This window comes from Nerophis lumbriciformis, linkage group LG01 (genome assembly GCF_033978685.3).
Source record: "Nerophis lumbriciformis linkage group LG01, RoL_Nlum_v2.1, whole genome shotgun sequence".
Classification (NCBI taxonomy): Eukaryota; Metazoa; Chordata; class Actinopteri; order Syngnathiformes; family Syngnathidae; genus Nerophis; species Nerophis lumbriciformis.
In genome coordinates this window covers 61,558,015-61,570,000 of record NC_084548.2, presented here as the reverse complement: position 1 = coordinate 61,570,000, position 11,986 = coordinate 61,558,015, and the positions used below count along the sequence as shown (strand labels likewise).

The following is an 11,986-nucleotide window of genomic DNA, read 5'->3' as shown; positions in this document are numbered from 1 at the left end:
CATATGGAAACGGGGTTTGTGTAACAAAAGCAAATCCAATCCAAACCACAACAAGGTTTTGCCTCCAGCAAAGTTCCTCACCTGCACTCCTCGACATCCTTGGCGTGGCCTCGAGTGCTGAACTCCACGGTGGTGGTATCCATGACGACTTCGCTGAGCGCCACGCTGACCATGTGGTTGTCGTAGATGGTGCGGATGCTGATGCTGTCCAGGTCGGCCAGGGTCAGCATCAGGTCCTCGCGGCTCACCTGCTGGCCGCTGGAGTGCTGCCAGTGATCCTTTTGGGAATCACACCAGGTTCAAGTTACCAAACCTGACCTTCTCCTGAGCGCACGCACGTGGCAACCGGCACATACTTCCGTGAACTGGATCTCTCTCTGGTTGACCACGCCCGCAGGACTGGGGCGGCCCCGGCGGTATATCAGCCTGCGCCCGTTTCCCACCAGGATGACGTCCGGCTTGTCCACGGGCTCAGACAGGCCGCGGGCCAAAATGTAGCGCACCTTGTACTTCAAGGATCCTCCGTAGGAGTCGATCTGAAAACAGACGGATGTTTCATTCAAGTGTCAATATTCCTGCAGTACTCCCAAAACACAATTTCATTGACCACAACTAGATGATGTGTGAATGCTCCGATGCTGAAGTTGAACTGAAATAATGACAAAGTCATTGTGTTGTAGAATATTGGTTGGGAAATGACCAAATTTCAATGGTCAAATCAACGTCAGACCCCAAAATTGATTAAACTTTTTTAAAAAGCACGTTGTTTCAACATTGCTTTTGTGTTGTAGAATATTGGTTGGGAAATGATCAAATTTCAATGGTCAAATCAACGTCAGACCCCAACATTGATTAAACGTTGTCAAAAAGCATGTTGTTTCAACGTTGTATTTGTATTGTAGAATATTGGTTGGAAAATTACCAAAATTCAATGGTCAAATCAACGTCAGAACCCAACATTGATTGAACGTTGTTAAAAAGCATGTTGTTTCAACGTTATAGTTATGTTGTAGAATATTGGTTGGAAAATACCCAAATTTCAATGGTCAAATCAATGTCACAACCTGATATTGAATAAACGTTGTCAGAAAGCATGTTGTTTCAACGTTGTATTTGTGTTGTAGAATATTGGTTGGTAAATGACCAAATTGGTGGTTTAAATCAACGTCAGACCCCAAAATTGATTAAACTTTGTCAAAAAGCATGTTGTTTCAACATTGCATGTGTTGTAGAATATTGGTTGGTAAATGACCAAATTTCAATGGTGCCAGAACCCAACATTGAATAAATGTAGTCAAAAAGCATGTTGTTTCAACGTTGTATTAGTGTTGTAAAATACTGGTTGGAAAATGACCAAAATTCAATGGTCAAATCAACGTCAGAACCCAACATTGATTAAACGTTGTAAAAAGGCATGATGTTTCAACGTTGTCATTGTGTTGTAGAATATTGGTTGGGAAATGACCAAATTTCAATGGTCAACTCAATGTCAGACCTCAAAATTGATTAAACTTTCTCAAAAAGCACGTTGTTTCAACATTGCATTTGTGTTGTAGAATATTGGTTGGTAAATGACCAAATTTCAATGGTGCCAGAACCCAATATATAATAAACGTTGTCAAAAAGCATGTTGTTTTAACGTTGTATTTGTGTTGTAGAATATTGGTTGGGAAATGACAAAATTTCAGTGGTCAAATCAACGTCACAACCTGACATTTAATAAACATTGTCAAAAAGCATGTTGTTTCAACGTTGTATTTGGGTTGTAGGATATTAGTTGGGAAATGACCAAATTTCAAAGGTGCCAGAACCCAACATTGATTAAACGCCGGCAAAAAGCACGTTGTTTCAACATTGTATTTGTGTTGTAGAATATTGGTTGGGAAATGACCACATATCAACGGTCCAAGAACCCAACGTTGATTAAACATTGTCAAAAAGCATGTTGTTTCAACGTTATAGTTATGTTGTAGAATATTGGTTGGAAAATAACCACATTTCAATGGTCAAATCAACATCACAACCTGACATTGATTAAACGTTGTCAAAAAGCACGTTTTTTCCACGTTGTATTTGTATTGTAGAATATTGGTTGGGAAATTACCAAATTTCAATGGTCAAATCAACGTCACAACCTGATACTGAATAAACGTCAGAAAGCATGTTGTTTCAACGTTGTCATTGTGTTGTAGAATATTGGTTGGGAAATGACCACATTTCAATGGTGCCAGAACCCAACATTGAATAAACATTGTCAAAAAGCATGTTGTTTCAACATTATAGTTATGTTGTAGAATATTGGTTGGAAAATAACCACATTTCAATGGTCAAATCAACATCACAACCTGACATTGATTAAACGTTGTCAATATTGGTTGGGGAACTACCAAATTTCAATGGTCAAATCAACGTCACAACCTGATATTGAAGAAACGTCAGAAAGCATGTTGTTTCAACGTTGTCATTGTGTTGTAGAATATTGGTTGGGAAATGACCACATTTCCAATGGTGCCAGAACCCAACATTGAATAAACGTTGTCAAAAAGCATGTTGTTTCAACGTTGTATTTATGTTGTAGAATATTCATTGGGAAATTACCACATTTCAATGGTCAAATCAACGTCAGACCCCAACATTGATTTAACGTTGTCAAAAAGCATGTTGTTTCAATGTTGTATTTGTATTGTAGAATATTGGTTGGGAAATGACCAAAATTCAATGGTCAAATCCACGTCAGAACCCAACATTGATTGAACATTGTCAAAAAGCATGTTGTTTCAACAGTATAGTTATGTTGTAGAATATTGGTTGGAAAATAAGCAAATTTCAATGGTAAAATCAACGTCACAACCTGATATTGAATAAATGTTGTCAGAAAGCATGTTGTTTCAACAATGCATTTGTGTTGTAGAATATTGGTTGGGAAATGACCAAATTTCAATGGTGCCAGAACCCAACATTGAATAAATGTAGTCAAAAAGCATGTTGTTTCAACGTTGTATTTGTGTTGTAGAATATTGGTTGGGAAATGACCACATTTCAATGGTCAAATCAACGTCAGACCCCAACATTGATTAAACGTTGTCAAAAAGCATGTTGTTTCAACGTTGTATTTATGATGTAGAATATTGGTTGGGAAATTACCAAAATTCAATGGTCAAATCCACGTCAGAACCCAACATTGATTGAACATTGTCAAAAAGCATGTTGTTTCAACGTTATAGTTATGTTGTAGAATAATGGTTGGAAAATAACCAAATTTCAATGGTCAAATCAACGTCACAACCTGATATTGAATAAATGTTGTCAGAAAGCATGTTGTTTCAACATTGCATTTGTGTTGTAGAATATTGGTTGGGAAATTACCAGAATTCAATGGTCAAATCCACGTCAAAACCCAACATTGATTGAACATTGTCAAAAAGCATGTTGTTTCAACGTTAGGGTTGTGTTGTAGAATATTGGTTGGGAAATGACCAAATTTCAATGGTCAGATCAACGTCAGACCCAAAATTGATTAAACGTTGTCAAAAAGCATGTTGTTTTAACATTGCATTTGTGTTGTAGAATATTGGTTGGTAAATGACCAAATTTCAATGGTGCCAGAACCCAACATTGAACAAACGTTGTCAAAAAGCATGTTGTTTCAACGTTGTATTTGTGTTGTAGAATATTGGTTGGGAAATGACCACATTTCAACGGTCAAATCAACGTCAGAACCTAACATTGATTAAACGTTGTCAAAAAGCACGTTGTTTCAACGTTGTATTTGTGTTGTAGACTATTGGTTGGGAAATGACCACATTTCAATGATCCCAGAACCCAACATTGAATAAAAGTTGTCAAAAAGCATGTTGTTTCAACGTTGTGTTTGTGTTGTAGAATATTGGTTAGGAAATTACCACATTTCAACGGTCAAATCAACGTCAGAACCTAACATTGATTAAACGTTGTCAAAAAGCACGTTGTTTCAACGTTGTATTTGTGTTGTAGACTATTGGTTGGGAAATTACCACATTTCAATGATCCCAGAACCCAACATTGATTAAACGTTGTCAAAGAGTATGTTGTTTCAACGTCAAGTTTGAGTTGCTCAACGTCAGGCCCTAATTCGACACTTTCTCAACGTTGTTTCATGTCAAACAAAAAGGCAATTTTGCAGAAGTTACACCTTGTTGCCAAGAAACTGGCGAGGCAAGGTCCAGAAAGAATCCAGGTTGAGAAAACGACGAGACAAATCCACCAGCTGGAACTCCTCCATCTCAGGGTTGATGAGCAGCTGGGTGGAGGACAGAGGAGGCGTGCCCGGCCTGGACGGGTAGCTGACGTTCACTCCTGCCGGGTGCAGGACAGACAACATCAGTGCGCCACCTTTACAGGCTGAATGTGAAGACTGAAACCCTACCTTTGAAGTCGTCCTCTTGGGTGAAGCGCAGACTGATCTGGTTGCGGTAGCGCCCGGTGCTCTTGCAGTTCTTGGTGATTCCGGCGCAGAAACAGGAAACGCAACGGCCCTCCACACTGAAGTGACCACCTGGGCAGTCTTGTTGGGACAACTCACCGTTTTACTTCCACTCGCGCAGGAAGAAAAGTGTCTGCTGAAGTCTACCTGAGTCGGGATTGGAGGTGAGGGTCAGGACTCCGTCGGGAATGCCGAACACTAATCCTTTGGCGTTGATGGCCTCGCAGGTGTAGGCCCCCTGGTCCGCCTCCTTCACGTCGCGTATGGTGAGGGTGCCGCGACCGTTCTCGTTGGTCATAGAGATTCTGGTGCAATACAGACAGAACACAATGATATCCAGCATATTTATGTCTCATTTATTCCCACAGTTATTGAAGCGCCTTTCTGGACAATTGAAGCGCTTTTCGGTGAGAGCCCATCATTGACTCAGTCCCGTGGTGTCAAGAGAGTAAAAAGAAAAAAATCCAGTCAAAGGCTGGACTCCAGGGAGGGGGACCAGACTGAGGCCAAGGAAAAAGAACTTTATCGCCATAGCACACATCAACAAGTTACATAGAATCAACACGACTTGCAACAGAGGGGAGGGAGTGGGAGCTGCTGTAATAATGTAGCAATGTAACATTAAACATCTGTTGTTTCCATAAATAAAAACATATGTATGAATATATAATAATAATGTTGTTCATGTTAATAATGTTAATTGAGTTTGTGTACAAATTTAGGTTGGTAAGTATAATCTGTAATAATAATAATGAACTATTAGTTCCGTGTTTCCAAATAATGTAACAAATATTATATTATTATACATTCCAAACTTTTTTTCTGTTTGAATAAAAATAAATACCTGATTGACTTGGGATTTCAAAGCAAAAAAAACAAAAATGACAATAGATTTTACTGTGAAAACACAAACAAAACAAACCATTTTACTATTTACAGTAACCACCATGGAGACACTCATTTACTGCACATCCATGTTATCATGCTCATACTTTTGGCTTTTTTGCTAAGTTTTCAAACATGCACCAGACATGTACCACTTTTTACGCGCGTTTTACCAGCAGTCCTGCAGTGCACCTACAAAGAAACCTGTTTTTATTAAATTTTTTGACCGCTGAAGGTGCGCTCATTGCAGAGAGGCTGCACGCACTTGGTTCAAAACGCAAAAAAATGCATACTTCAAGAAGTTTTTTATTTTAATAATATATATAAAATTAATATCATTAAAAAAACATTAAATTACACCAAAGTGCGTTCATTTAATTAGTTTAAATCAACCCTCTAACAGCTATACAATTATAAAATGATGTTGCTGATTAGACGATGATGTAATATATTTATTTCCGACCATCCAAAATGTTGACACACATGTAGGACGTATGTCCATCATATATACATACATATATATATATATATATATATATATATATATATATATACATATATACATATTTATGTTTATTTATATCTATATCTATATATATATATATATATATATATATATATATATATATATATATAGATATATATATAACTAAAACAATTCTTACTTGCTAAACCGTCCGATGTGTGATGTCTGTAGGAGTGTTTTCATGAATATTTGTACGTGCTATCGTAATGCAATCGAGCTAGCGTCGTTAGCATTAGCTAATATCCTAACGCGTTTACGAGTGTCTGTGTCAGTATTATTACTTTACAACGGAATTATTTTTGTATCGTTTCGGTTTCACAAATTCCTCGGTAAATTCACCAAAACGCCACCGTGGAGTTATTGAGTCTGTTTAGCTGATCGGAGAGCTAACTTCTGTTTTGTTTGCTCGGCCGTTTTACTGCCGCGTTACAGACACGTTTGGAAACAATTAAGGTATGTAAATAAACATTTACCGTATTTTTCGGACTATAAGTCGCAGTTTTTTTCCTAGTTTGGCCGGGTGTGCGACTTATACTCAGGAGCGACTTGTGTGTGAAATTATTAACACATTACCGTAAAATATCAAATAATATTATTTAGCTCATTCACGCAAGAGACTAGACGTATAAGATTTCATTGGATTTAGCGATTAGGAGTGACAGATTGTTTGGTAAACGTATAGCATGTTCTAAATGTTATAGTTATTTGAATGACTCTTACCATAATATGTTACGTTAACATACCAGGCACGTTCTCAGTTGGTTATTTATGCCTCATATAACGTACACTTATTCAGCATGTTATTCACTATTCTTTATTTATTTTAAATTGCCTTTCCAAATGTCTATCGGTGTTGGGTTTTATCAAAGAAATTTCCCCAATAAATGCGACTTATACTCCAGTGCGACTTATATATGTTTTTTTTCCTTCTTTATTATGCATTTTCGGCCGGTGCGACTTATACTCCGGAGCGACTTATACTCCGAAAAATACGGTACTTAATATTTCTATGTAAATAACTAATTTCACAGCGTGTATATATATATATATATATATATATATATATATATATATATATATATATATATGCGGCTTATAGTCAGGTGCGACTTATATATGGAAAACAATTCTAAAATGTAGTGGTGGGGCTCATATGACAGTCCTACAAACGCACCTGCCGCTGATTGGGATGTGCCCCCAGTTGAGTCTCCAGGTGATGATGGGTGTCGGCACGCCGACAGCCTGACAGGTGAAAGTGACAGTCGCCCCCCGGGCAGCTTGAACAGATTCTTCTGGCGGGCTTGTCACCGAGGGTGGGGCTGTGAAGTGTTTATGGTTAAAAAAAATTAAAATTAAAAAAATCCTTAAGCTCCATAGTTAATGTACACAAAAGCTGTTTTGGAACATGGTCAGGTTAATAAATGCTCGGGCATTTCCATGGAGAGGATGTCTGACCAGAAGCCAAGCCAAGCGTGAAGACAGAATTAGTCACGGCGTGCAAAGGCTGCAAAGCGAGACAGGGCTAAATGTAGAAGATTACGGGTGCGGACTTACTGCAGCCGTACTCATCGGAGCGGTCGGGGCAGTCGGGCTCTTCGTCACATTGGTAACTGGCCGGGATGCAAGTGCGGTCGCTCAGGCACTCAAACTGCTCTGGAGCACATCTGTCGTCAGGACCCTTGGTGGCTGCAAGTTGGAGATCGTACTAATCAGTTCAATCGAGAGATGTCCGATAATGGCTTTTTTACCGATATCCGATATTCTGATATTGTCCAACTCTTAATTACCGATTCCGATATCAACCGATACCGATATATACAGTCGTGGAATTAACACATTATTATGCCTAATGTCTTGGCCGCGGTAACACCGCATTCACCACTAATTCTCATACTTGCCAAGCCTCCCGGGAGACTCTCAAATTATAGTGCCCCTCCCAAACACCGCCACGTCCGCTTTTCACCCAGTCCAGCGAGTGCTGGCCCAGTCACATAATATATGCGACTTCAGCACGCACACACATATACGTAAATGCAAGCATACTTGGCCAACAGTGATACAGGTTACACTGACGGTGGCCGTATAAATAATTTTAACACTGTTAGAAATATGCGCCACACTGTGAATCCACACCAAACAAGAATGACAAACACATGTTGGGAGAACATCCGCACCGTAACTCAACATAAACACAACAAAACAAATACCCAGAATCCCATGCAGCCCTAACTCTTCAGGGCTGCAATATACACCCCTGCTACCACCAAACCCCGCCCACCTCAACCAACGCACGGAGGGGGGGGGGGGGGGGTATATTGCAGCCCGGAAGAGTTAGGGCTGCATGGGATTCTGGGTATTTGTTTTGTTGTGTTTATGTTGTGTTACTGTGCGGATGTTCTCCCGAAATGTGTTTGTCATTTTTGTTTGGTGTGGGTTCACAGTGTGGCGTATATTTATAACAGTGTTAAAGTTATTTATACGGGCACCGTCAGTGTAACCTGTATCGCTGTTGGCCAAGTATGCATTGCATTTACGTGTGTGTGCGTACAGAAGTCGCACATCTTTGTGATCGGGCCAGCACGTTGTTGGAATGTATGAAAAGCGGACGGGACGTCAGCTCGTAGAGGACGTTAAAAGCAGTGCTTGTAAGGCACGCCCCCAAGAGTGTGGAATACGAGATATAATGACTGATGAACAACTTTGTTCGATAATGAAGGTTGCCTCAGCTCAAAGCCTGAGCCCCGACATTAATGAACTAGCATCCAAGAAAAGATGCCAGGTATCGGGCTTGGGCACATCAGATTAGATCAGTGTGTTGCAAACTGAGCCGTTTAAAGTCCTGAATGGTTGGTTTATTCATTATTTTATTTTCAAATTTATTAGCCTGTGGAAAAAGTTAATGTTGATATTTACCTCAGAAGGCTGCAAATAGAAAAGAGGCGTTACATTTTTATTTAAATTGTATTTGATATGCCATTGATATTTTTTAATTATTATTATTATTATTTGAAACTCGATTTTGCATGTCACTATAAAGTTATATAAGCCTTGCTTGTTCAATATTCAATGCAAAACTTGTTTGGTCCCTATTAAAAGGTTAATTTGTTTAACCTTGGCCCGCGGCTTTGTTCAGTTTTAAATTTTGGCCCACTCTGTCTTTGAGTTTGACACCCCTGCTCTACAATAACCTTCATAAAAGTGGTTTTAAGATAACTTCAAAGATGAGTTATACTTGATACTTTATATTTCAGTCCAAAAAAAATTACTGTAACTTTAGCTGACTAAAAATTGTTGAAGAATTGCATACCGGTAGCCTGGTCTAGAGCAATGTAGGCTAGCCCTGGTCTAGTACAATGTAGTTAACTATCCCTGGCCTCAAACAATGTACTTGACTAGTACTGGTCTAGGACAATGTACTTGACTAGTGCTGGTCTAAAACAATGCAGGCTAGCCCTAGTCTAAAACAATCTACTTGACTAGTGCTGGTCTAGAGCAATGTAGGCTAGCCCTGTACTAGTACAATGTAGTTGACTAGCCCTGGCCTAGTACAAAGTACTTGACTTGCACTGGTCTAGGACAATGTACTTGACTAGTTCTGGTCTAAAACAATGTAGGCTAGCCCTGGTCTAAAACAATGTACTTGACTAGTATTGGTCTAGAGTCATGTAGGCTAGCCCTGGTCTAAAACAATGTACTTGACTAGTACTGGTCTAGAGTCATGTAGGCTAGCCCTGGCCTAGTACAATGTAGTTGACTAGTTCTTGTCTAGGGCAATGTAGGCTAGCCCTGGTCTAGTACAATGTAGTTGACTAGCCCTGGTATAGATCGATGTACTTGACTAGTATTGGTCTAGATCAATGTACTTGACTAGTTGTGGTCTAAAACAATGTAGGCGAGCCCTGGTCTAAAACAATGTACTTGACTAGTTCTGGTCTAAGACAATGTAGTTGACTAGCCCTGTCCTAGATATTGTAGTTGACTAACCCTGGTCTAAAACAATGTACTTGACTAGTTATGATCTAAGACAATGTAGTTGACTATCCCTGGCCTAGACATTGTAGTTGACTAGCCCTGGTCTAAAACAATGTACTTGACTAGTTCGGTCTAAAACAATTAACTTGGCTAGTACTGGTTTAAGACAATGTAGTCGACTAGCCCTGGTCTAGAACAATGTAGTTGACTAGTTATGGTCTAAAACAATGTAGACTAGCCCTGGTATAAAACAATGTACTTGACTAGTACTGGTCTAGATCAATGTACTTGACTAGTGCTGGTCTAAGACAATGTAGTTGACTATCCCTGGTCTAAAACAATGTACTTGAATAGTACTGGTCCGAGAACAATGTACTTGACTAGTACTGGTCTAAGACAATGTAGTTAACTAACCCTGGTCTAGCACAATGTACTTGCCTAGGTCTGGTATACAACAATGTACTTGACTAGTGCTGGTCTAAGACAATGTAGTCGACTAACCCTGGTCTACAACAATGTACTTGACTAGTCCTGGTCTAGAACAATGTATTTGACTAGTGCTGGTCTAAGACAATGTAGTCGACGAGCCCTGGCTAAGTACAATGAACTTGACTAGTTCTGGTCTAAGACAATGTAGTCGAATATTCCTGGTTTAGAACTATGTACTTGAGTAGTACTGGTCTAGACAATGTGGTCGACTAACCCTGGTCTAAAACAATGTAGTTGACTAGGTCTGGTCTAGAGCAATGTAGTTGACTAACCCTGGTCTTGAACAATGCAGTTGACTAGTTCGAGTCTAGAGCAATGTAGGCTAGCCCTGGTTTAGTACAATGGAGTCGACTTGCCCTGGTCTAAAACAATGTACTTAACTAGGCCTGGTCTAGCACAATGTACTTGACTAGTTCTGGTCTAGAGCAATGTAGGCTAGCCCTGGCCTAGTACAATGTAGTTGAATAGCCCTGGTCTAGAACAATGTACTTGACTAGTACTGGTCTAAAACAATGTACTTGACTAGCCCTGGTCTAGAACAATGTACTTGGCTAGTCCTGGTCTAGTGCAATGTAAGCTAACCCTGGTCTAGTACAATGCAGTGAAATAGCCCTGGTCTAGCACAATGTACTTGACTAGTACTGGTCTAAAACAATGTACTTGACTAGCCCTGGTCTAGAACAATGTACTTGACTATCCATCCATTCATCCATCCATCCATCCATTTTCTACCGCTTATTCCCTTTGGGTTCGCGGGGGGCGCTGGAGCCTATCTCAGCTACAATCGGGCGGAAGGCGGGGTACACCCTGGACAAGTCGCCACCTCATCGCAGGGCCAACACAGATAGACAGACAACATTCACACTCACATCCACACACTAGGGCCAATTTAGTGTTGCCAAACAACCTATCCCCAGGTGCATGTCTTTGGAGGTGGGAGGAAGCCGGAGTACCCGGAGGGAACCCACGCAGTCACGGGGAGAACATGCAAACTCCATACAGAAAGATCCCGAGCCCGGGATTGAAACCAAGACTACTCAGGACCTTCGTATTGTGAGGCAGATGCACTAACCCCTCTTTCACCGTGCTGCCCTGTAGTTGACTAGTGCTGGTCTAAAACAATATACTTGACTAGCCCTGGTCTAGGACAATGTACTTGACTAGTCCTGGTGTAGAACAATGCAGTCGACTCACGGCAGTCGAGCTCGTCAGAGTTGTCCTCGCAGTCGTTGTCGCCGTCACAACGCCAGAGCTTGAGGGCGCAGCGACCGTTCCTACACTTGAACTCGTTGGGCTCACATGGCGACGGAGTTCCTGTAAAGACAAGAGGTGAGCACTCGGGTGTGCACGTCCGAACACACGCGCGGACTCACCGCATCGCGACTCGTCGCTTCCGTCCGAGCAGTCTCTCTCTCCGTCACAGATGTAGTCCCTGGGGATGCATTCCCCACTCTGACACTTCGCCTGGTCCGCCCTGCACAGTCCTGGGACGACGGGAGGCTGCGGAGGTTTGGCGGCGGTGCTGGTGGTGGCGCGGGTGGGCGCGGTCGGGAAAACGGGCCCGATCATATCTGCAACAGATCTCTGGTTAAACCCGGCAACCGGGGCGACGGCGCAGCGGGGCAATAAGTGTCTCTTCATGCCGGGGGGCG

The 11,986-nt window shown here is 41.0% G+C and overlaps 1 protein-coding gene across 1 annotated transcript in view; it reads right to left on the bottom strand.

Moving 5' to 3' along the window:
- hspg2 (heparan sulfate proteoglycan 2) overlaps window positions 1–11,986 on the bottom strand; it is a 362,847-nt gene that overhangs the window by 204,815 nt on the left and 146,046 nt on the right. The window contains exons 10-18 of the mRNA XM_061923339.2: window positions 11,708–11,905; window positions 11,529–11,648; window positions 7,428–7,559; window positions 7,048–7,192; window positions 4,610–4,767; window positions 4,406–4,543; window positions 4,172–4,335; window positions 357–536; window positions 82–278 (exon numbers count right to left, since the gene is read on the bottom strand). Of these exons, the coding sequence (XP_061779323.2) occupies window positions 82–278; window positions 357–536; window positions 4,172–4,335; window positions 4,406–4,543; window positions 4,610–4,767; window positions 7,048–7,192; window positions 7,428–7,559; window positions 11,529–11,648; window positions 11,708–11,905 (1,432 nt within the window). The remainder of the gene's footprint in view (window positions 1–81; window positions 279–356; window positions 537–4,171; window positions 4,336–4,405; window positions 4,544–4,609; window positions 4,768–7,047; window positions 7,193–7,427; window positions 7,560–11,528; window positions 11,649–11,707; window positions 11,906–11,986) is intronic.